The 25,255-nt window shown below is 38.7% G+C and overlaps 3 protein-coding genes and 1 pseudogene across 3 annotated transcripts; 3 read left to right on the top strand and 1 right to left on the bottom strand.

Moving 5' to 3' along the window:
* The first annotated feature begins 10,906 nt into the window (after window positions 1–10,906).
* LOC113306562 (expansin-B3-like) lies at window positions 10,907–13,711 on the top strand. Its single transcript, XM_026555493.1, has 4 exons — window positions 10,907–11,233; window positions 11,407–11,707; window positions 12,599–12,728; window positions 12,834–13,711. Exons 1-4 carry the CDS (start codon window positions 11,071–11,073, stop codon window positions 13,044–13,046), a joined length of 807 nt encoding a protein of 268 aa, XP_026411278.1. The 5' UTR covers window positions 10,907–11,070; the 3' UTR covers window positions 13,047–13,711.
* Window positions 13,712–15,786: 2,075 nt separating this feature from the next.
* Window positions 15,787–18,896, top strand: LOC113306536. The gene is made up of 3 exons (XM_026555465.1): window positions 15,787–17,985; window positions 18,135–18,225; window positions 18,451–18,896. Exons 1-3 carry the CDS (start codon window positions 15,904–15,906, stop codon window positions 18,639–18,641), a joined length of 2,364 nt encoding a protein of 787 aa, XP_026411250.1. The 5' UTR covers window positions 15,787–15,903; the 3' UTR covers window positions 18,642–18,896.
* A 220-nt stretch (window positions 18,897–19,116) lies between these two features.
* LOC113306547 lies at window positions 19,117–23,472 on the top strand (annotated as a pseudogene).
* On the bottom strand, window positions 23,473–24,699 carry LOC113306554 (general transcription factor 3C polypeptide 6-like). Its single transcript, XM_026555480.1, has 5 exons — window positions 24,561–24,699; window positions 24,156–24,278; window positions 24,002–24,052; window positions 23,841–23,892; window positions 23,473–23,775 (listed from the first exon to the last, which is right to left on the bottom strand). The coding sequence occupies exons 2-5, from the start codon at window positions 24,273–24,275 to the stop codon at window positions 23,594–23,596; spliced, it is 405 nt and encodes a 134-aa protein (XP_026411265.1). The 5' UTR covers window positions 24,276–24,278; window positions 24,561–24,699; the 3' UTR covers window positions 23,473–23,593.
* Between the last annotated feature and the right edge of the window lie 556 nt (window positions 24,700–25,255).

The following is a 25,255-nucleotide window of genomic DNA, read 5'->3' as shown; positions in this document are numbered from 1 at the left end:
GAGCTGATCTTGTTGCGAAGTCGAAAGATTTTGTTCGGAAAGAGAACGAAAAGTGTTTCTACGGCTGGTGGGTGTCCCAATGGTTCCCGGATGAGCTGTGACCGAGTCCAAACAGTAGTACACTTCATGTTGCGGTATTCTTGGCTCTATGGTTGTCTAGGGACATTTTCGATGACGGTTCCGGTAAGAAAGAGATAAGACAAGAGCTTCTGGCGATTGTCGTAAGGTTAGCGAGAGCTGAAGTTCTTCCCATTGGAAGCCTGTTCCTTGGTTCTCTGTATACGCATATGGATCACTTGGTTGCGGATATGGGCGTTTCGAACGGTTTTATGAAAGTGGACTCGTATGTCCATGTTGCTTTCCTTCAAGCGTGGTTACGGGAGCATTTCGAGAAGTATGCTCCGAAACCATTACCTTTGATTCCCGCGAGCTGGGGTGGCTCCATAATACTCTGATGGGTGAACAGGCGCCCAAGAGATGGCTTGAACTTGGTTGGGATCCTTGATAAGTTGCATGAAGTCGGTTTTCTTCCGTGGGCCCCGGTGCATGCGTCCGTAGTTCAGGTTAACACCTTTGCTTCCGCTCCGAATATGGCTTTGCTTTCCAAAGATAACCTGAGTGCTGGTGAAGATTTGTTTATACGGAGTTGCATGCCTAGTTACATGCCGTCTTTCTTTAGGGATTCGTTCTAAGTAGATTCTTATTATATTGATCGTGATGCTCATCACATGGGTTTCGACCAAGGGGTCCCTCTTGCTCGTCAGCCGGTTGTTCCTAAAAATTCGTTGCTTGTTGCTCTTAATGCCAGCGTTCTTGAACCGGGTACGCTTCTACCCTTCTTTCCTTCGGAAAGAGTTCCTTCGACGACTTTCAAGTATAGTAAGTTCTGGCAAGATGATTTCCTTACTATTCGTGGTTTTGTGAACCATATGGTGGCGAATGCCCGTTGTAGACCCACTCCTGAGGTTTTGGCAAAGCATCCCATGTTGAGAAATCCTCCGGCAACTAAGCGAAAATCGCATGGAAATGTGGAAGTCCCCAGGTGAAGGAACGGAGGACAAAGAACCGCGTTGGTGGATTCCGGTCGGTTTTGACAGACCCGACGACTCCCGTGTCTTTCAACTCCTCCAATATTCAGGTAGGTGTTTCCTCTTTGCTGGTTCAACTAAAACGTGTAGATTTTTATTTCGTTTCTGAATATTTGCATCTTGTTTCCACCAGGGTTTCAGTAGTGTTAACGCCTTTACTGCACTTGCTCGTCGTCAGGAGACAACAACTCTTTCAAAAGAGGTCAGCAGTGTTGAGCCCTCTTGTGATAGGGAAGAATCAGAGACACAGAAGATTTCAGAAGATGAAGGCAGTTCTTCTGACAGCGGCACTGGCTCTTCTTCGTGAAGTGGTTCGGTAAGTCTTGCACACGTTTTCTTTTCCTTTCTCTTCTTTTTTTTTCGAAGAAAAATGTCTAACTCAAGATTGCAGGAAGGATCTGAGGAAGGGTCTGATTCTGGAGATGATCCTGAGATAGAGGTTCGTGAAGATTTGCCTCAACCTGTGACTGCTACTGGTGCCTTGGAGATGGAAGTGGATCAAATGAAGAGCATGGATACGACTCGAACTGCGGAGGATGTTCCGATGACCGTTAATGCAAACGTGAAAGAGAACCCTTTGCCAGTCGTGGGTCTGGTTGCAGGTGCCCCTTTCGATCCCACGAACTTGGTTCCTTACCCAGGTCATGTGCTGGTCAGCGGATTCAGTGTGCTAGATAAGTACGAGGTGTTGTACACCAATATCTGGGAAAGACATGGACACATTTCCACGCCCAAGAAGATCACCAGTCGATTCTCACTGGTCAAACGTGTGGAAGAAATCCTGTCTTCAGTCGAGGACATGTGCGAGGTGACTGGCCATACTGTTTCTGAGGACGTCATCACCAGTTGGAAGTATCAATATGATATGTGTGTAGAGAACGAGTTCAACGTTCCATAGTTCGTTAAGGGCTTCGCTGAGATCTAGAAATTGAAAACCGCAGTAGTCGAAAGTCTTTCTGCGGATGAAATTGCACAGCAGGAGGCAGAAATCGAAGAACTTTCCAAGACGTTGACTCTGAAAAGAGCGGCTCTCGAAGATGCAAGGGTGGCTTTCTCTATGAAGAGAAGACCCCTGTTAGAAAACTTTCCCTGAATGTTTATCTGTCCTTTTCAAACTTTTGCTTAGGTTTTTTTTGAAAGGCACACAGGGTGTCTGGTTTGAAGTTTGAATGATTTTTCATAGACGGTTGGTTTTTTTGAGAATACCGGATTTTTTTTGAAATGAATGGTTTTAATAGTATTACTCTGATTATGACTTGTGAATAGGATATCGTATCTATGAAAGTGTGTATCGGTAATTGTCCCAAGATAAGCACAGTATGACGGTTTTCGTCGAGAATCCTAAAAGAATGAATTGTATATTTCTCCCAATCTAGACTTACTCAGTTTTATGGGTCTCCTGATCAAAGAGGGATCCTCCGTGTGCAAGATCGAGTTTTGTGGGGAAGCACCACGACGATTGTGGAAAGTCCCCTGTCGTTTTGAGTCACTTGATGACTGGATCGTTTGCTTTCGGTTTCTGTGAAGTCCCCAGTCGTCTCTTGCGGCTTGCAACTGGTAACCAGGTTGTCTGGTAGTCGAGTTATGGATCCCTGAACAGATCGCTTGCTTCTGCTGTCCTGATGCCTGGATCGAAATATGAGATCGAGAATTGAAAACTGACATTGTAACCGAAAGATCAACCCTCCCACTGTGGTCACCAATTGTTTATGGGTGAAAATCATTTCTGCCGATTTTGGTAATTTCGGTAGGTGAGTGAGAAACAAATCTAAACCCTAAACAAATGTACTGCACGGGAGTACTTTAGATTCGAGAGATCAATATGTACAATTCCGGCCTAAACCAAGAAATGGCCGTTCCGGATTTGCTTCGGTCACAAAGAGGAGGAGAAGGTCTGGTTTATGGAGGGAAGCGAAGAGAGTGTTGAGACCAGAACAGTTCTGGAAGAGTAGTACTTGACTTGTATCAGAAGGTGAAAGCTTTTGGAAAAGCTAGCATAGTTGCCTTTCTGAGTATTATATTTCTCCTGACCAAAAACTTGTGGTCTTGGTGCAAATAGGTAAGACCTATTTATACAAGTCTAAGTGAAACGTACTCTGGCCTCGTAAGAAAAAGAAACGGATGAGTTAAATGGGAAGAGGTGGTAACGCCTGGTATTGATGGAATTTGATGGAATTGATGTTCCATAATGAAAGAGCGTTTCACCATTACTTCCTGCATTTACTAACCGTTTTGTTCTTAATACACTGTCTTGAAACGGGCATTTGTGTATGCCGCACGCTGTAAACCGCCAAACCAAAACCCTAAAGAGCATCCCCCAGTTTGTGACATGTATTGATGTCTCGAGTGTTTTCGTGGAAAACGTGTAGCATGTCGCTGGTGCTTGATAAGTTGAGCTTGAGAGATGTGCCGGCTGAATGGCGACATTCGACGGTCGAGATTTTGCATCTTAAGAGAAATCGTGGCCTTTGATGTATGCGCGGCATGCCAAAGTGCAAGGGTTGCACGACATGTGCCAATGGCTTGTGCAGAATACCTTGGATGTAGGTTGCACAGATCGGGTGCAAGTGGTAATGCCAAAATGCAAGTGTTGCATGGCATGTGCCAATGGCGCGCGTAGCGGATTTGGCCCTAGGTTTGCACGACTTGGCATGCTAGGTTGCAGACGTCGCTTGGCATGTGCCAATGGCGCGTGTGGCGGCTTGGCCCTAGGTTTGCACTAGGGCTGTCAATGGGTACCCATTACCCGGATCCGGAACCGGACCCGGTATATTAGGGTCCGGTTCCGGGTCCTAAAGTTGGACCCATTAGCTACTTAGGATCCGGCGGGTAATTACCCGATTGGACCCGAATTTAAACGGGTCCAAACGGGTAATACCCATTGGGTACCCGCGGGTATCGGGTACCCGTTTATTCATTCTTTTATTCATGTTTTTAGCAAAATTATAAGTATCTTTTCTAGTTTTAGCTTTGATATTTTACTCATTTAAATTTTTTCTCTTACATTTAATCATTATTTAGTACATTCATAAGAAATAATAATAATTTTTTATAAAAATTACTTAAATCCAAGCTAAAAAGAGAAATATATTAAGTTTTTGAGATTTTTTAAATAGTTTTCTTTAGACCCAATGGGTACCCGGAACCGACGGGTACCCGAATATTTAAACGGGTCCGGTTCTGGGTCCACAAATTTAGGAACCGGACCCGGAACCGTTAGGAACCGGACCCGACCTTTATAAGTAGGGTCCGGGTCTAGTGATACCCGGGAGGACCCGGACCCGTTGACACCCCTAGTTTGCACGGCTTGGCATGCTAGGTCGCAAGCGTCGCTTGGCATGTGCCAATGATGCGTGTGGCGGCTTGGCATGCTAGGTCGCAAGAGTAGCTTGGCATGTGCCAATGACGCGTGTGGCGGCTTGGTCCTAGGTTTGCACGGCTTGGCATGCTAGGTCGCAAGCGTCGCTTGGCATGTTCCAATGGCGTGTGTGGCAGCTTGGCCCTAGGTTTGCACGGCTTGGCATGCTAGGTCGCAAGCGTCGCTTGGCATGTGCCAATGGCGCGTGTGGAGTCTTGGCCCTAGGTTTGTACGGCTTGGCATGCTAGGTCGCAAGCGTCGCTTGGCATGTGCCAATGGCGCGTGTGGCGGCTTGGCCCTAGGTTTGCACGGCTTGGCATGCTAGGTCGCAAGTGTCGGTTGGTATGTGCCAATGGCACGTGTGGCGGATTGGCCCTAGGTTTGCACGGCTTGGCATGCTAGGTCGCAAACGTCGCTTGGCATGTGCCAATGGCGCGTGTGGCGCAATGATTGTGCAGCTCGAATTTGGCACGGTTGACGTGAAGCGCAATGATTGTGCGACTTGGTTTTGGCATGGTTTCCATGATGCGCAACGATTGTGCGGCTTTGGTTTTGGCATAGTTTCCATGATGCGCAGCGATTGTGCGGCTTTGGTTTTGGCATAGTTGTCATGATGCGCAGCGATTGTGCGTCTTTGGTTTTGGCATAGTTGCCATGATGCGCAGCGATTGTGCGGCTTTGGTTTTGGCATAGTTGCCGTGATGCGCATCGATTGTGCGGCTTAGGGTTTTGTGTGTCGAAACCCTAGTTTAGCATTTGAAAAAAGATACCCTGGTAATTTTTTACATAAGTGCATTAAATGTTCTAATAAATGTGTTTAGCGTCACCGGTGACGTCATGCTATGTGTATGGTTTTACGATTTTACCCCTTGTCTAAAAACCACCATCAACAATGAGATGCGGCAAAGAAACTCTACCTACTGACTCTAGGCAAGCTAGGTACTTGGAGTGTATGGAACCTCCGTCACCAGTAGTAAAAAAAATGGTAGACAAGAGAAAAAGTTCAAACATGGTTACAAGATCTTCAATAGGTCCTCTATTCTTAATCAACTCAATGATTTTATCTTTCAGTTCTGTATTCTTTATATCAAAAGGTTTATTTTTTCGTGGATCAAATTTGTATGTTTCCCAGAACCTTCCACAAGTGTAGTCTGTCTGGTTTTTTGAGTCCAAGAAAGCTTCTTCTATTCCACCTCCAGGGATGCATGGTATTCCAAATATTAATGACAACTCTTCAGGTGAGGATCTTAGCACATATGTTTATTCCCCTACTTTGAAAATGAACACATGATCATTTGTTTCAGGAATGAATTGATGTGTGTTGCATATAATTTGGACGACAGGTAGTGACTTATTCTATGTAGTAGCAACAATGGTCTCTTCCAGAAACACTTTGGCTACATTACCCAATGGACTACTATAAAAAGCACTTCTCTGTTCTGCATTCAAAGCCTCTTCATCCTTTAGTGCTTTAATCTTTTTAACAAGTTCAATTACTCCAGCATGGCTACACCTTATCTTCTTATCTACATTTTTTAAAAGAAAAACAAAAAAACATTAATGGTCCATTCTACAGTTCTTTAAATATTAGATGATATAAAGAAGATAAAGTGTAGCTTGAAGGACCAATACTACAGTTCATTCTACAAAATGAAGTTCATTCTATGACATGGACTGTAGAACTTTTCTAGATTTCATTGCAGAAATGAAGTCCATTATATGGCATGGAATGTAGAAGTTTTTATAGACTTCATTCCAGAAATGAAGTCCATTTTATGGCATGGACTGTACAAGTTTTTCTATACTTCATTCCAGAAATGAAGTCCATTCTATGGCATGGACTGTACAAGTTTTCCTAGACTTCATTCCAGAAATGAAGTCCATTCTATGGCATGGACTGTTGAAGTTTTTATAGACTTCATTCCTGGAATGAAGTCCATTCTATGGCATGGAGTGTTGAAGTTTTTATAGACTTCATTCCAGGAATGAAGTCCATTCTATGGCATGGACTGTTGAAGTTTTTCTAGAATTAATTCCAAGAATAAAGTTCATACTATGACATGGAATGTAGAAGTTTTTATATACTTCATTCCAGAAATGAAGTCCAGCAAAACATCAAATATATCTACAATTTTATTTTCTAAAAAGATTCATGCGATTTTAGAACTTCATTTCTGAAAAGATTCAGTCCGACAAGAGCATTCATGCCTAACTAAATCGAAAATTGACGAATATTCATTTGAAGAATAAACTTCAGAAGAACAATAAACATCGAAAATGGACTTCTAGTACTTCGATCTAGGGTTTTTTTTGTACTTTTCGCTGGTTTCTTTGCTTTGGATTTCTTTGAAACTAGTTCTTCTTCAACTTGATTTACTCCTTCAAACCCAACTAATTGGTTGTTTCTTTCTTCATCTTGTTTAACTTCATCGTCAAAAGATAATTCTACTACTTGTTTGCCTTCGATCTCCTCATTTTAGGGTTTTGATTTCTAATTTTTCTAGGGTTTTTGATTTTAGGGGTTTGTTCTACTGATTTTTGAAGATTGATTCGATTTCGACTGTGATAATTGAAATGATTTTACTGTCTTTTGTACTTTTTTCAGTTGATTTTTGTTTTTTTCCTGGATCTTGAAGAAAAAAAGACGAAGCAGTTTATCTGAAAATGGAAACGAACAGTTTCTTCTCTGAAAATGGAAACACGAAAGAGAGAGAAGGTTAACGCGTTCTTAGGTAGACGTGTGTGTATGGCGGGCGGTTACAAGTAGGTAAGGGGTATTATTGTCTGTTCTGTATTTTTTTTTTAATATGGACCAAATGGAAAATGTTTTTTCTAAAAGGACCAAACTGATGTGGGCCCAGACATAAAAGGACCAAATGATATTTTTCCCTTTTTAAAATTGAATCTAATAATACACATGGGTAGAAATTTTGAAAGTACATGATTATTACGTTATATGCACATTTATACTCATAATTTCAGAGAACACTAGACAAGCTATCGGTCAAATATCAAAATCATGTAATCTTCCTGTAAACAGATGATTTTTTATTTTATTTATTTATATTATTTTTTCTTCCTTTTGATACGAAATAAAGCTTTCATTGATTAAGGGGTGCTGGATAACAAGAAATCACAAATAAAAAAAAGGATAACTTCGCATCCAAGTTGCAGAAACACCTTATTTGAGACCATGCTTTGTAAGAGTATCTGCACATTTATTAGCTAGTCTATTTGTGAATGTACATTTCCATGTACTAAATGAATTCAAAATAAAGATAATGTTGAATCTCTCCCCTGCACAACCTTGATTAGATCCTGATAGTTTGTTTCCATGAGTATTTCTTGTATCACAATGATTTGGACCAATTGATTGCTTCTAGGACTGTGAGGAATGTTCAGGGATGATAATTCCCTCGATACTATAACATCGAGATCCTAAATGTTGACTTGCACAATTAAGAATGATCATACCATATCCCCTAAGCAAAATACTATAGCAATATGAAGCATCCCAACTTATTTTAACAAAATTTCTATTAAGTGGACTCCATTTTGGAGTTGTATAATAGAACTAGCAGAACTAGACTTAACAGAGGTTATTCTAGAGTTTTAATGAAAGCTTTTATGTTATGACAAAGTTGAGAAAGGTTATTCTTGTTTTTGAAAACCAATGAGCATCGTTCCTTCCATAAAAACCAAGCTATAATAGACGTTTGAATCACAATAACAGCTTCAAACTGATCAAACCAACTATCAATCCATTCATAAACATTGTTCAAACTTTGTGGATCAGCTCTATAACATATAACAGAGAACCATGTTACTCTTGCAAAAGGGCATTCAAGGAGGACATGTTTAATAGTTTCACATCCATGCTTGCATCTATCACAAGTCAAGTTAGACTGGCTTAAATCTTTGTGTATTATTTCCTTTGAGGATAGAATGTCTCTAGCGCATTTCTATATAAACACCTTTTATTCTTGGGATTGTGTCTATATCCCAGATTTTTTATATACATGAATACCAACAATTTGAGGATGATCCATATTATGATATTTTAAATTGAAGAAAAGTCAAAACATAATACTATTTTACCTTATGCATCATGTGAATGACCCTCTCTCCCTAGGATTTCTCTTTTTTTTTACCTATCTTCCCCTTCTCAATGCCCCAGTCAAATTCACCACCTCATAGATCATGTAATTAATTGGAATTTTTCAGGTGAATCAGTGTTTCTTGATTGTACTTCTCAGAATAATTATAAGCTTCAAATTTCGATAATCCATTCAAGACCGGAACGAAAGACTTGAAAATCTTAAATTAATTATATAATCAACATTGTATACAGTAATTGTAAGGTGATAGTGGATCTCATTTCCTTGTCCATATGGTTTGAGTAAATGGTTTACATGGAAATTATGTAGCATGACTACTTGGGTAGTGCTTATATACCGATGAATTATATGTAGATGAAAAAGTATAACATCAGCTGAACAACTGAAAATCGTAAGGTCCTAGAGCTGAGTGCTAAGATAGAGCATAAGTTAAGAAGTAGAACGACTTTTTCAGTTCGAGCGCGACCTCAAATTATAACACAATCACGTATCAGACACGATGACTAATACCTTGACACATTCGAGTCATGGTCTTTGGAGTAAGAAGACACAATCACGTATGAGAACATGTGAGCATCCATTGCTTAAATCATATTTCGATATGTTTAACAAGACAAACTTGACATAGTCTCTTTCTAGAAGTCATACGACATAGTCTTTGCAATATTATATTTACTAGAAGTCATACGACATAGTCTCGTATAGACAGAATGGTAATTCATGTAGAATGGTCCAGTCTTCATATACCTTTTTGTTGATCTTCCGTCTTCAATCTTCGAGGAATATTCAATAAAATAATGTCTGATACTTAACTACCGTAATTTAATCTTAATCGGAGACTTGAATTTAGTAGATTAGAAATCAAGATATAGTTTTGTGCTTCTAACATTGACAACAAGCTTGATATAGCAAACTTGCGAGTTCGATCGAGCAACGCTCTAACAAAAAGAAAAGATTCCTTCCCACCTGGGTTGCACTGATGCTGACACGATGTGACACGACCATGCGACACGTAACTTCTCAATATACTAGGAGATGGACACGCTATGAAATCAGTAATATTTCTGGCTAATATATATATATATATATATATATATATATATATATCATGCATGAATTTTTAAACAATGTTAATAAATTGTTGATAAATAACAAATTTGTGAACGAATAATCATATATATCAATATAATAACTTATATGCCAAGAATATAAGCACTATTAGTATAATTTCATGTTAAAATAGTATACGACATATGCATATAGTGTCACTAATGTGTCTTGCGCGAAGAATGGTAAGTCCGAACTCGGATGCGCATATGACACAAATAAGTGACCATTTTTGGAGCGTCCATGCAATCCAGTTTCTCACAACCCCACTTCAATCCTACTATATTTCTTCCGAGGAACAAATAGGCCTTATTTCACCTTTGAAATTTTTATAATGTCAGAAGTAAATAGTTTTCCAAAGAAGCTATTTGACCAGGCATCAACCACGGCGTCAGCAACTTCCGAAGTAACAAGAGCTTTCCCAGGTAAACACTTGGAACCTGTTTGGAAAGCACATCAGAAAAAACTTTTTGGTTTCTTGAAGCCGAAATGTTAAAAGTCAGTTTAGATGTTAAATTTCAAAACGACTTTTAGAAGCCGAAAAGTTAACTTTTTATGAAGCAAAATAGTTTTGCTTTTGATTTCTACTACTTATTTATATTTCTGTAAAATCAGAAACAGATTTGTATCCAAACTCCCTGTTGCTTCCTAAATCTTCCAAGAATCGTGCACCGTAAGATCTAAACACTAATTTCATCAGTTGGCCATGCCCGACTTTCATGATTTGATCTTTAAATTAAAAAAGAAAAGGTACTCTAATAAATAGTAAATTCATTTCTTTGACTATCCCATTAAACTAAATAAACCTGAAAACAGGTAAAGCGTGCAAAGAAATGTCAGTAATAAAATGTGGTAAATCATTAATTAGTTAAAATCCTTCCATAGATCTCCACTATCTTTCATGTATTGACACTATTAAATTTTACTGTCTCTTCATCTTCATTACTAACACGACAACTTAACCAATCTGAACAGTAGAACAGAAGAACAGAAGAAACACCATTAATAAATTAGTGTAAGTGGGAACCTGGAAGATATTTACGCAGTATGACAAAATAATCCCTAAATCATCACAATCACACCTAACTAATCTCGACCGTTAGCCGGGTTCACCGCAATAACCGTCGAGTGGGTCCCAGTGAATGGCATTTCAGTAATATAACACAAAACCCATGTCTGTTTTGCTTTTCCTCTTCCCTCAAAACTTTCTTTATTTATGCTCTCTTCTACCGATCTGAACTGAAGAGCAAAACAAAACAGAGAGAAAGAGAGAGAGATAGAAACTCTGGTCCCTGGCGAGAGTGAAAGAAACTGTCGGCAGTTTTTTTCCAAGCTTTTCTTCTTCTTTTTCTCTAGAACTCTCCGTCAACCGGAAATCTGACGTCCCACATTCAACAAAATGTTTAACTCCCGCCAATTTTTCAGCTCCTACATTACTGTTCTTTTTGTGTTTTTCTCTCTTCTTCTTCTTCAAACTCATTCTCTTAAACCTATTACTGACGCACATTGGCGTTCTGCCTCTGCTACCTGGTACGGCAGCCCTATGGGCGACGGAAGTACCGGTGAGTAACTTACCTAACAGTCAAAAAATCACTTATTTTAAGCTAAATTAACATAGTTTTTGAGAATGCATGTGACGAGTTCAGTAAGGTACTTGATTAACTTTTTCTAATTATGATTAATAATGTTTACGGTGAGGTAATTAATTGTTGTTTTTTGTTTTGGGTTAAAACAGGTGGGGCATGCGGATATGGGTCATTAGTAGATGTGAAACCGTTTAGGACAAGAGTAGGAGCAGTGAGTGATGTATTATTTAACAATGGAGAAGGGTGTGGAGCATGTTATAAAGTGAAGTGTTTAGATAAAAGTATATGTTCAAGAAGAGCTGTTACTGTAATTATAACAGATGAATGTCCGGGCTGTAGAGCTAATCATACCCATTTCGATTTAAGTGGTGCTGCTTTTAGTCGTATGGCCATTGCTGGTAATAGTGCTCAGCTCAGGAACCGAGGTGAACTCACAGTCGTTTTCAGAAGGTATGAAACACCACCGACTTTCCTCCCTAAAACCATCTGCTTTGTGTTTTCTTTCTTCTAATTCACACTCACTCTCTCTCCATAACGGTCTTTTTCTGTTTTGTACTTTTTGTTTGATTCTCTTTTACAAGTGTGTTTTTATTTTCTCAGTGGTGACAGATGAAATTCGGTGTATGTTTTTCACTTACACTTTCCGTTTAGTATTTTCTACTACTAATTTCTAGCAGAGTAGTAACTTCACCTACCGTTTTATCAGTGGAAAAGTAAACGTTTACTGGTAGTTCTTCAGTGTTTCTTGTTTACCCACGTTTTATCCACTTCCTTATTTTCTACCAATCAACTTCCTTAAATCAGTGGAATGTTCTTTCTTTTTAAAAGATTTTTAGCTTGAATTTCAATGGCTTTCTTTTTTCTTTAATTTTTTAATGTAATTAACCTAGTTTTCGAGGTTATTTTTGACGAAAAGTAGTTTAAGAAAACTGAAGTGAGTTGCTACTAGTTTTGAGAATGTTAATGGGAACTTGAGGATGAGAGCCCAAAGACAAGAAAGTAAAATTTACAACTGATTAATTTCCTGATTTTCATCGAATTGTACTGTTTCACTGTGTGTCTTTTTTTTTCTTACCGGTAAAGTGTCGATTAAATTCTTTCCTTAATGGGTCCAACCATTAATGACTATTAGGTCAACAGGACATCTTTTCTTGCCATAAAGTAGTACAAACTCTCTGGTGTTCAACATGGGTGGGACCATTTTGCACCCCCTAAAAGTAGGGGTCTCACCAATTTGGTTCCAATCTATTACCTGAGCAATCCACTATTACTGGAACCAAATTTCATTGATTATATTACTATCTTTGGATCCAAGTCATAATTTTCGATTCAATTTTGCAGGACTCCATGCAAATACAGAGGTAGGAACATTGCATTCCATGTTAATGAAGGATCAACCCAGTTCTGGTTATCCATTCTAGTTGAATACGAGGACGGGGATGGTGATATCGGATCGATGCACATAAAAACGGTATATATCCACACCCATTCCAATCGCAATTACCCTATTTTAGTAGTTTAGATCAGTAGAATTTGGTTATGATTGTGAGTTGAGTTATTTTGCTCTAAATTGCAGGTAGACTCACCTAACTGGTTAAAGATGAAACATTTATGGGGCGCAAATTGGATTATAAACACAGGGGCAAAGTTGAACGGACCATTTTCGCTGCAATTAACATCACTTTCTAGCAAAAGAACTCTCTCCGCTAGACAAGTCATCCCTAGGAACTGGTCACCTAAAGCCACTTATACCTCACGCCTTAACTTCTCTAAGAAAATCAGAGGTTAACAACCAAATTACCCAAGTAATTGTCCCCTTCATCTTCTACCACTATTACTACGAAGTAATTACATACATATGAAGTACTGTCGTGTAGATTTTACTATATAGATGTGGAAATTGGAATGTTGGCGTGTGAGTCGTATAGTTAACCCCCTAGCTTTTCAAGGTATCAAAGCAAAAGCAACTACCATCTTTATATTAGAGGAAGAAGTAGAGTTGTTTTTTGGTTTACTTTTTGTTTTGTTTTTTTGAGAAGATAAAAGCGTATAGCCGATGGGTAAAGGCCCAATATCGGGTTTTCTTCTTCTTTTTGTTCAAGTTTTGTGTATTTTGATTTTTGATGTTGTCAGAGTGTAAGTAAAAGTTTGTAGCCATCTCCTGAAAGGAGAGAGAGCGGTGCTTACTATTTGGGGTGTGGGTGTATGGTCCCATTCTATGTTTGTGGTTTTGTTTGTATTGAGTTTGATTGATGAATGAATGCACGTTCTGTTGGTAGTTTTCTAGAGATAATGCTTGTGTGGTAGGTATGTGTGGAATGTGAAGTAGGGTTTTTGTTTTTGTTGATGCAAGTTATGATGTAGCCTCTCTCTTTTCTTGTCTTCAATTGGAAAGGAGTAGTCATTGTCCCTGTAACAACAAAGCCTTATCAATGAAGTTCAATCTTTATTTCCCTTGTTGGTGGCAACTTTTCTCTCTTCTCTGTGGATCGGTTTTGAACTCAGTTTGATTACTTCTCGCTGATGGTTACAAGTTTGGCTCTCAAGATCTCTTATGTTCGGCTCACATTTAATTTCACGCATAGGTTAAAAATCTAAAGTCAGTGGTGTAAGCTTGTGCTGGTATGATGGGCCTTGGATTTGTAGGGTACTTTGTTTGCAGTGAATTTTCATGAAAGTGAGGCTTGGAAGTTGAAATTAGGGGTGAGCATTTGCCCGCGAATTTAATCGGACCAACCGTTCATTTACGGATGGATGTCCGGACCATTCGTTAATGAGTTGGATGCGGATGGAATTTTTGAAATCCAACAGATAACGGATTGGGACCCGGATGCAATCTTGAAAATCCGTTGGACATCCATATCCGTTAAATTAAGGCATTTATATAGTTCTTGAAAATACTATGGATCATTTAGGAATTTTTAAGATGTTTACCTGGGGTGTTGCACATGACATTTTTACATTTGTATACATATATAGGATATGTGGGTTTTATAAGGAGTCATTTGTGTTAGCTTTATTTTCTTTACTATAAATTTTACAAAACTAGTCATAAAAACTCAAGGTGACCAAACTTGTGGTACAAAAACCCCACTCAAATGCTGGGATTCATTAAAATTCCATCTTAAACTAAATTGATACAAAAACCCCAAATTTTAAAAAATTGATACAAAAACCCCAAATTTCAAAATTGGTTTCATCAATATTTTGTTTTTTGGGGTTTTTGTGTTACTTTTGTTTTGGCGGGTTTTTTGTGAATGGATAGTGACACCTTTGGGGTTTTAACTCGCGGACCATAAATTTTAACTAAAAAAAATCCATTGGATTATCCGCATCCAATCCGTCCATCCGTGTATCCATTGGATATGGATTGGATGCGAATGCCAAATTTGAAATCCGTAGTGTAATGGATTGGATGCGGATGAGACGAAAACCGATCCACACCGGCCCATGCTCACCCCTAATTGAAATCAAATCTAAAGTTTTCAAAAGGGAAGGAATATTATATATGTGGAAAGAGCAGGGCAAAGGAAAGATTTAATCCACGCCTACACCTAAGGCTTAGTCCTATGGGCTAGATATCTAGCTGCTAGATTGGCCATCCACGTCAACATGGGCAACCTCCTAAGTCCTATGGGATGGCTAATCTAGCAGCTAGATTAGCAGCGGGAACACCATATAACGCCGAACCGTTCGGCGTTTTAAATCTCAACCGTTAGATTAGAAAATTTTCTCCCAACTCTGAATGGTTCAGCGTTTCAATCTCGCTGATAGTTGGACTGCGAGCACCTGGTAGGAGAGAGAACTATCAACTATCACTGTTAACTTTTTTCCAACACTTATTTTTTGATTTGCAACACTTTTTGGCCAATCTAGCACTCCAATTTAGCCCACAGGAGTTAACCTAAGGATTCCATTAAAAAAAAGTTCTCCACAGCTTCGGTCTTCAGTCCAAGGTTAAATCGCTTCTAAAAATAAAAAAAGAAAACAGAAAAGAAAAAGTTGTAGACACCCCAAAATTCACCACGTTATACGTGAGCGTGACCTAGACCTCATGTCATGTGAATGAATAAGTTCATCAAAGACAACGGCACCTAAGCCCAACAGGTCCATTAGCTCATGTTCACATTTCAAATTTTCAAGAACTCTTCAAAGCTTCAAGCACCCTCTCTCATTGCTATAGCCCACAAATGAGGAAGTTACCAAGTGTTTCAGAGCAGCACCAATGGAGAATTACTAATCCTCCATTGTTTTTAGTGTTTTGATTCTTTTTCGAGTAAAATTTGAGATTATGAAATTGTACTGTTTTACTTTTAGGGAGTTACCGAGAGAATTGGTGAATAAAAACGAACCGTAGTTTGAGTGCATTGGCGAGAATTTAGTTATATATTGGCGTTGATTTACCATAATACGGTAGGATGAGATCCCATACGAGTCTTGTAGCTCTTTCTTACCTCTGGTAAGTTTTAAATCTACGGTTACGATACGAATTACATATTCTTACAAATCGATCTCGTAAACATTGACCAAAATACCCTCGTCAATGACAGTCACAGAAGTTCGTCATCTCTGCCTGTGGATGCAGATTACAACAATTACACTCTAGTCGTGTTAATCATTTCCTGCCTCTGCAATTAGAAACTCTAATGGAAGCCCTAATTTCCAAAAAATTTACACTCAACACCCGTAATATTCTCTTATCACCATTTCTTCCTCGACTCAAATCCAAATCATTTCCTTCCAAACAACGTTTATTTCTTCAATTTTTCAATCACAGACGGAATTTGAATTCAAGAAAACCTAATTTTTGCTCAATTTCCAACCCCCCTGCTTCAATTTCCTCCAACTATGGTGGATGGGATGATCTTAAGCTTATTGAATATCCAAGTCAATCTGGTAGGTTGAAGAATTTTCTTGTTTCCGTAGGAATTGATGATAGTAAGCATGTTCTCATGTTTATTATAGGTTTGATTTCAGCTTTAGCAATTTCAAGGGTTAAGGTTTCTACAATTTTAGTGTTTCCAGCTTCAGTTTTGGTTTTTGCAATTGGATTTTCATTTGGGTTTATTCGTGGAGGTGGTGTTGGTTTTACAATTAAGGAATTGCGTAGTAGATTTGGTGTTGGTAATAACAAAGGAATTAAAGAAGAGAATCCTCCTAGGTTTTATGCTGAGAAATTGAGGAATTCAGTAGAATTTTTTAATGAGTTGAATGATAGGATAGCTAATCTGGAAAAGGAAATGAAAGGAGCTATGAATTCTAATTTTGTACAAGTGGGTGAATTAGAGAGTTACCATAATATACTGAAAAACATAAGCTTGGACATTGTGAGAGAGAAAAATGTAATGGAAGCATCGACAAATGATATAGGTAAACCTGATTGTGTGAGTGAGTCTGTTAGAGAATCAGTTGATAGTGGAGAAGTTGAGAAAAAATTGAATCAGAAGCTGTCGAGTAAGAGAAAAAGGGATGTAGGCGGAACTTTTTTGAATATTTTTCAGTTCTTTGGTGGCATGTTTCAAGTGAATTCCGTTGATTCTAAAGCTAACATATCAAAAAATATCAGTAAAAGAGAAGGGATGGAGCAGCTGAATTCAAATATGGTGAATGATCAAATTCATGAAAGTAAAATAGCTGATGGAATTGGAGATGATGATGATAGTTTAAATCGAGTGTCCATGAATAGCGTAGGAAACATGAAAATAGGTACTTCTGTACACGAGGACTCTAGAAACCCAGGTTATGATCAGCTTGGAGATGAAATATTAGGCGGTGATTCTAGAAATGTGGAAGAACCACGAATGGGCAATGAGAAATGTGTAGAGCCAATGAGAGATATTAGGAAACTACTTGAAAACGAGGAGTATTATAATCAGAGCAATACACCCAAGTTCATGAACAAGATGGGATATGGGTCCAGAAAGAAAGTGCAGGCACCTATAGAGAGTTTCCGTGATCAATTGGATGTTGGGTTCAATGTCAGACCGGGGAAGGTTGAGGCCAGGGCATCTGATATGGAAGATAAAACTTACTTGGAAGAAGAAAAAAAGTTCACAAGGTCCAATGCTGCTGACACAAGCAACAAAAATAACGTTGAGAATGAGATGCACAGGTTTGATTTGAGAGAAACACCGGAGAATTTGGAAAATGGTTTCGAATTAGGGAACCGTCAATCTAGATGCAATATGGAAGAGGGTTCTGCGCCATCTTCAACATCTGCAATGATATCAGAAGATGTAGAGTTTGACCGACATCTGATGGATGCTACTAACCTCCTCAAACAAGCTAGGGAATGCTTAAAGGGTAAAGTTGATGAAGAAAGGGCTGAGGTTCTACTGTACAAGTCGGCTAGATTACTCTCGAAAGCCTTATCTACGAAACCCATGAGCTTACTAGCTGTGGGTCAATTAGGGAACACTTTCCTTCTTCATGGTGAGCTCAAATTAAAGATTAGTCGTGAGCTGAGAACTCTCCTATCAACAGGTGATTCCTTCTCTAGGGAGAAAATGTATAGGGTAGAACCCGAGGGACATGATAATCAAGTCATGAGCCGGGATAAGATTACCTCTACTCTAATTGATGTGTGTGAAGAGTGTGAAGAACTCCTTGTTGAAGCAGGGAGAAAGTACAAGATGGCCTTATCCATCGACGGGAATGATGTGAGGGCACTTTATAACTGGGGTCTCGCTCTCTCTTATCGTGCTCAGTTGATTTCAGATATCGGGCCGGTAAGGACCCCTTTTTGGTGCTAGTACTTGTTTATATTGTCGCAGCACTTTAGCAGTACTATAGAAAACTTAGATATCTGGGTCAACTAAAGTTAGTAACAAAAGTTCCGTCTGCTTCTGTGTAAGTTATTGCTTTCTACTCTTTGCAGGAAGCGGCTTATGATGCTGACAAGGTGTATCTGGCCGCAATCGATAAATTTGATGCTATGATATCCAAGAGCAATGCATATGCGTCTGATGGTACGATTCAGAATATTCTTTTGATTAGCTTATAGAACATCCCGGAAGGAGATTGAATTTGAATATTTAGCAGTTACGATATGTTATCTACTCACACACGCTCCTTCCTTTGTTGTAATTTGAATGATTTGTCATATATGCTAGATTCTCATTGAGATAATATGCTTTTTTAACATTTCACTTATCAAAGACAATTCGGCTAAATGATCTTTTTGTGAATTGCAGCTCTGTTCCGATGGGGTATGGTATTGCGCCAAAGATCTCAACTTCGGCCAAGATATAGCAAGGAAAAGCTAAAGCTGTTGCACCAGGCAAGAAGACTCTTTGAAGATGCTCTCTCTATGGACTCTGATAATCGTCAAGTAAAAGAAGCATTATCATCTTGTATATCTGATCTCAGCTTTAGAAACTTATAAGCCATTTGAACCCACAAACGGGTTAAGCTAGTCAAAGAAATGTTGAAGTTGCTACATTAAGTTGCTGCATTAAAAGTGAAAGGTAACTCCATTTCTAGCTTGTTTAACCTCTCAAAACAACAAATAAACATAGAGACAGTGATATACGGAAGAATCTCAGATGCATGTTTAATAAAACAAGTGTGAGTTGACATGCATAAATGTTGTAATAGCAGAAATCAAAATGTGCCAGGTAAAGTATGTCTTGTTGAAAAACCTTTACGGGCTATGCAGTAGAAATTTATCTGTAAAATTTTGCAATAAACTTTGGGTCTGCATCTGTGAAAATTTACATTGATAGCATGGCCGATGTGATTTTCTCCATCCATATGCATAGCAGCAAACGGCTCCACAAATTCGCTCCACCCCACGACCATAGGACGTTTCCCCGAGTCTCTTGTAAACTGCAGTTTGCAAGCAGGAAAAAGAAAACAGAAGGAGCTGAAGCGCATGTTAGCAAGACCAGGCGAGAAACATCTAAATTGTACACCTGCTCATAATTAAACAATTTAAAAAGAGAAAATTGAAAACAAGGAACGGCAGAAGTGGTTTTTTTTTCGCGGGCAATAATTGAAGTGATGGTTGGGTCTTTTTATGGTCTGAACTCTGATGATGTAACTACTGACAGTGAGAAAATGATTATCTTCACTTCCACCTTCTCTGTAAACCCTATCCCTATCTTCTTCATTATTATTATTCCAAATCTTTCCGAAATCGGAAACGTTTTAACGCGCACATACATTAAATGCTCACTTCAAAGCTCTCTCTTTCTCTATCATCACGGATGCTCCGTTAAAACATTTCCTTGTTGGTGGTTTTTTATGCTGATGTTTTTCTTCCTTCGGTCCAGAAACGAAGGAAAACTCAGAGATCTAATACAGGTCTGTTACTGCTTTACGACTTCAATGACATATGCATATTGTTTTTATCTGCATGTAGGTATAATTCTTTGAAAATTTAGCCATTTCAGTTTCAGAAAAGATTAGGTTTTGTTTTTGTAATTTATATTCTGTTTTTTTTAGATCTCTTTTTTCCGGTAATAATTGTTTACATTTGGTTCACAAAATGACCCAACCTTTCTATTCATATTTATTGAGACTTTGCCTGACACAGTGGTTGATGTGAGGATTCAATGCGTCGTATAATATTTGAAGCATCAGCTGCATTAGTTGCAGTAAAATTGGGTCTGAACGAGGGGAATTTGTTTGCCAAAGATAGATCCGAGGTTAAGCAGAACATTCTATCGAGGGATGGAATTGTTCCAAGTAGAAAAGAGCAGGAAGAAAAGATGTCTGGAAGCAATTCCAAAAGTCCTTTTGATGTTCTGGTGATTGGAGGTGGTGCTACTGGATCAGGTATTGCACTTGATGCTGCTAGCCGAGGATTACGTGTTGCGCTTGTGGAGAGAGAAGATTTTTCCTCCGGTACATCTTCAAGGTCGACTAAGCTTCTTCATGGAGGTAAAATAGTGTGCTCTCTCTCATTATGAGACTCTATCTTTCCTTATTTATTTCTGTTTTTGCAATTTGTTTCCTCTTGATATGCTTATGAAAAGAGTTCCTTTATGGTGTTCCCCTCTTGTTAAGCAAGACATCCTATATATTGTGTATAAATCAGGAGTTCGCTATCTGGAGAAAGCATTTTTCAATCTAGATTATGGCCAGCTGAAATTAGTTTTCCATGCACTTGAAGAGCGCAATCGTGTCATTCAAAATGCTCCACACATTTGTCGTGCCCTTCCTACTATGACCCCATGTTATAGCTGGTTTGAAGTAGTATACTATTGGGCCGGATTGAAGGTGTATGATCTTGTTGCTGGTTCTGGAACCTTGCGACTGTCACGATATTACCCTGCACAAAAGGCTGTCACTGTATTTCCAACTCTTGCAAAAGAATGTAATGGTCGAAAATTGAGAGGTGCAGTTGTTTATTGTGACGGGCAGATGGATGATTCACGTCTCAATATTGGACTAGCTTGCACTGCTGCCTTGGCTGGTGCGGCAGTGCTTAACCATGTGGAAATAGTTTCTCTCCTTAAGGATGAAGTCTCTGGTCGTGTAATTGGTACCCGAGTTCGAGACAACCTAACAGGTATGGTAGTATGATCTGATTGGGTGTTTATTTTATTTATTGTTAGTATTTACTTTGAAGGAATTGTAAATTGATGAATCAATTGTACCTGTAGCCAGCAACAAATAGTTTGTAGGTTTCTGTCTCAATTTTCATGGTTGTCCATCATCCATTCTTGTGAGTGATCTGTAATTTTTCTGCAGGAAAGGAGTTTGATGTGTATGCCAAGGTTATCATAAATGCTGCTGGACCTTTTTGTGATTTTCTAAGGAAGATGGCTGACAGCGGTGCAGCAAACATTATCAGTCCAAGTAGTGGTGCCCATGTGGTGCTTATTATTTCACTCCAGAGGACATGGGATTACTAATTCCTAAAACCAAAGATGGTCGTCTAGTGTTTATGCTACCTTGGAGAGGTAAAACTCTGGCTGGAACTACAGACTCTAGTACTACTATAACTGATCTCCCCCAGCCACAATCAGAGGAAATAGATTTTATCCTCCATGCCATTGAGGATTACTTAAGCATCAAGGTACACACTAAATGAACTGGGATTATGATTTAGTTTATATTGTGTTATTACTTATTTTTCCCCATCTTTAGGCGATCTAAACAAAATTTTACAAAATTTGAGAACTGGATAATTTCTCACTTCCTCAGTTGCATAAAAAATATGATCTGGAACCTCAATGTTACATCATATATTTTCCTCGGTGCCAATCAAAATGAATTTGGAAAACAGTCTCTTATCATCACAGTAGTATAAGTGTTATACACCTGTTGGGTTTATGATGGATAACTTGCCGAGGCCTTTCTCTGAATCTGCAACGCCTCAGATGTTGGCCCTGTAGGATGATTAATGTTGCAGTGAAGTAGGTCAAGAAATTCAGGCATCTTTTATCAGATTTAAAAATTTGAATCTTCTGATCAGTTTAAATTACAATAGCTGAGCTTTTGCAGTTGAAGTATCAAACCCCTCTTTTTTTAGATGTTCCTCTTTCTCTTTTCATCATTTTTTTTCTTCTGCAGGAAGTTCGGTGTACTTGTTAGTTGTTACAGTCATTCTCAAGCGACTTAAATTGAACCCTGAATGCATGAGGTGGTTGCTAATATTCAGTTAAATTTCAGGTTAGGAATTCAGATATTCTCTCCACATGGAGTGGTATACGTCCGCTGGCTATTGATCCTTCAGCTAAGGATACAGCAAGCATTTCCAGGGATCATCTTGTACACGTTGATTGTCCTGGCTTGATAACTATTTCTGGTGGAAAATGGACTACTTATCAAAGGTACTTCATTTAGTCACACAAAATCTTGAGGAATCCAGAAACTCTCATGAAACCTGCCTCTCTTCGTAGGGCCTAGGTTTTGGTAAAACAAAAGAAGATACGTTATTTACTTTCTGCATATCAATTTTTAGCTGTTTAAAACAAAATTGGGAAGCTATGAATCAGAAACAAAGTAATAACCCTAACAAATAAATTGCTCTATATTAGGTATTCTATCTCCGCAAAATGGTCAATCTGATGTGTTGTATACGTTTTTGGTGTCAGAGCTGAAATGCTGAAGTTTCTTCATTAGCTTCATGTCTTAGGAGACAGTAATTTTGAATGTATCTAAATTTTCAGTATGGCGGAAGATGCAGTTGATGCTGCCATCAAGCATGGAGACCTGAATCCTTTAAGGCCATGTGCCACAGCTGACCTAGCCATTGTAGGTGCAGAAGGGTGGAAACCTTCAGCTTTTGTGGAGTTGGCTCAATCTGTTGTACGCAGGAAGCAGACAAGGGAGGGGAAAGTGGTGCCAGGAGCATTAGACACATCAATTGCCAAGCACCTCTCTTGTGCATATGGAAGCATGGCCACGCAAGTGGCCTCTATTGCACAGGTTGGAATTTAGAATATTAATAGCCATTTTCTCACTGTTGTTTGTCACTTATGAAAGGACGCCATCATTTCAAGACTGGGACGTAAGCCATCCCTTGAATGGTGATGTTTTTATTCACTTACTCATGTGGTAGTAAGCATTACAGTATAAGCATAGTCCACTTATGTTTTTTTTGTCAAGGAGCCATTCTTTGAACTCCTTAATCCCACAATTGTTTCATGACGCTGCTCCCCAACTATGCACATTTAGCTTGCTTCAAAAAAAAAAAAACACACATTTAGCTTGTGTGCATGTATGAACCAGCCGTCGTATTGCAGCGTCTTTTGTTACTTGTATTCATGGATGACACTATTTTTCCGCGCTCTCATTGAATGCAGGAGGAAGATCTTGGGAAAAGGCTTGCCCATGGTTACCCTTATCTAGAGGCTGAAGTCGCCTACTGTGCCAGGAATGAGTACTGCGAGACTGCCATCGATTTCATTGCCAGAAGAATGAGGCTGGCCTTTCTGGATGTTAATGCTGCCACACATGCTCTGCCACGAGTCATTGAGATACTTGCTATTGAGCATGGATGGGACAAAGGAAGGCAGAAGGTAGAACATCAGACTGCTGAAGTCTTTCTCCGCACTTTCAGACCTGGAGTGACAGATCTAGTGTCACAAAAGCAGACTAAATAGTCCATAATCAACTCGCCGGCAGAATTAGGAGGACGATTCAGTGATTGTTGCTGTATTTTAACTACATGTACGATTACTTTTAAGATTCATACACCCTAAATGGGTGCTTGGGAAAATGAAATTAAAGTGAAATTGAGAAGAAAATGCAATAAATGTTTAGCAAGGAAAAGTTCAGTAATTCCTTTAACCAGCGTGTTTCAGTTTTTTTTTTCAATAATACTTAGAAACTAGATTTCCCAGTGTGGAAAATTTATTCATACATCACAATAAAAGGTAGATATCATTTAACTGCAGGGTCATGAATATCAACTTCAGATGCCAATCTAAACTTGAGAATTTTCTGGAGTCTGGTAATAGGTTTTACTTGCTTGGCTGAAGTTTGATTCGGATCAACAATGCACATCCCTTTGAAAAGGTTTTGATCTGATGGGCCCGTCTCCTCGTGCACCAAAGGACCACCATCTGCCAAGGCAAAATTTAGTTTAACCCTGCAGAAATCAGCTATTCCTCGCATTATCGAGACTCACCTTTTTCCGAGAAAATGAGGCATGTACCAATTGTCTCCTCGTACGTTCCTATCTGTGACAACAATTCAGTGAAGTGATAAACCACATTACTCTGCCAGTCTAAATAAACCATAAAAACATTGCCACTTAAAAGGTAAGTATTTTGCAGTCCAAAAGCTTACCAACTTCAAATTGTCGCCTACGATCAAAACTGGATTCAAAGTATCCAAACCCTACCAAATCGAAGAGATTACATTACTGAACAAATTATACTTCACAAGTTAGAATATAAACATGAGTAGGAATCACATTATTCGTTTGGAAGGAGATACATACAGATAGAACGTAGGGCGCATTTGGTGGGATGTGCAATTGTTTATAAACAGCTTCAAGATCAAGTAATACGTATTCCTCTTCTTCCACCTCATTCTCAATTTGCTCGGAAATTTCCTCCATATCCTACACATGACCAGTGAAGAAACTATCAATGCCTCATGCCAAGGAGCCAGACTTGTATATGTTTGTTTGTTTTTTTTTGACTTCATCATGAACTTCAAATGTATCAAAATCATTTCAAGTTTCAATTATGAGGGACAGAATAAAAAGATAAAATATTTCTCTGAGACAATTTATCATAAGCTTAAAGTGCAACTTTGGAGTCGGACGGTTTTAAGGAATTTTTTTATCCGTAAATCTTGAAGAAAAAAACGGAACACGGAAGATGGATTTCGGGAACGTTACCTGAAAGATTTCGAAGCAGTAAAGGTTGCTACAAGGGGAATTCGGTAACGGTAACTAACCCCTGGAGCACCTTTGCTAATTTATGCGAAAATAAAAATAAAATAAACAGGTAAAGAGAAAAATAAGCAGCACCACAGGTTTTATAGATTTTGACCTCCGAAGTAAATACTTTCTGAGTTGATCTACCCATGAGGTAGACTGCATTGTTTTGGATTGAAGGTTATTATTGGGACGTCACATTTCATTAGAGAGCGTCACCTAATAGGACAAAAACGGGTCACTCATAAGCAATATCAAAAACTCATTATCTCAAATAATTTTGTAATGACTAAACAACCCTTATTTAGTTAATTTTAATTTAATTTAATTAGATAAAAATTAAATTAATGAATTTTGTTATATACTTGGTGAATTCTGAGACAAAGTTTTTGCGGGAAGAAAAATTGGCCGTAAAATAAAATTCTACGGTTGGAAATAATCCAAATCTAGACGTAAAATCACTTATACAGATGGAAATATTCCAAACTTGGACGTAAAATCACTTCTACAGTTGGAATTAAAAGGAACCTGGACGTAAATGAGCTTCTACGGTTGGAACTAATTCAAACCTGGGCAAATAAAATTCTACCATTGGAATTAATCCAAACCCGGACGTAAAATCACTTCTACGGTTGGAAATAATCCAAACCTGGACG

Source organism: Papaver somniferum, chromosome 1 (assembly GCF_003573695.1).
Source record: "Papaver somniferum cultivar HN1 chromosome 1, ASM357369v1, whole genome shotgun sequence".
Taxonomy (NCBI): Eukaryota; Viridiplantae; Streptophyta; class Magnoliopsida; order Ranunculales; family Papaveraceae; genus Papaver; species Papaver somniferum.
The sequence above is the reverse complement of the archived record's forward strand: the minus strand, read 5'-3'. Positions and strand labels throughout refer to the sequence as shown.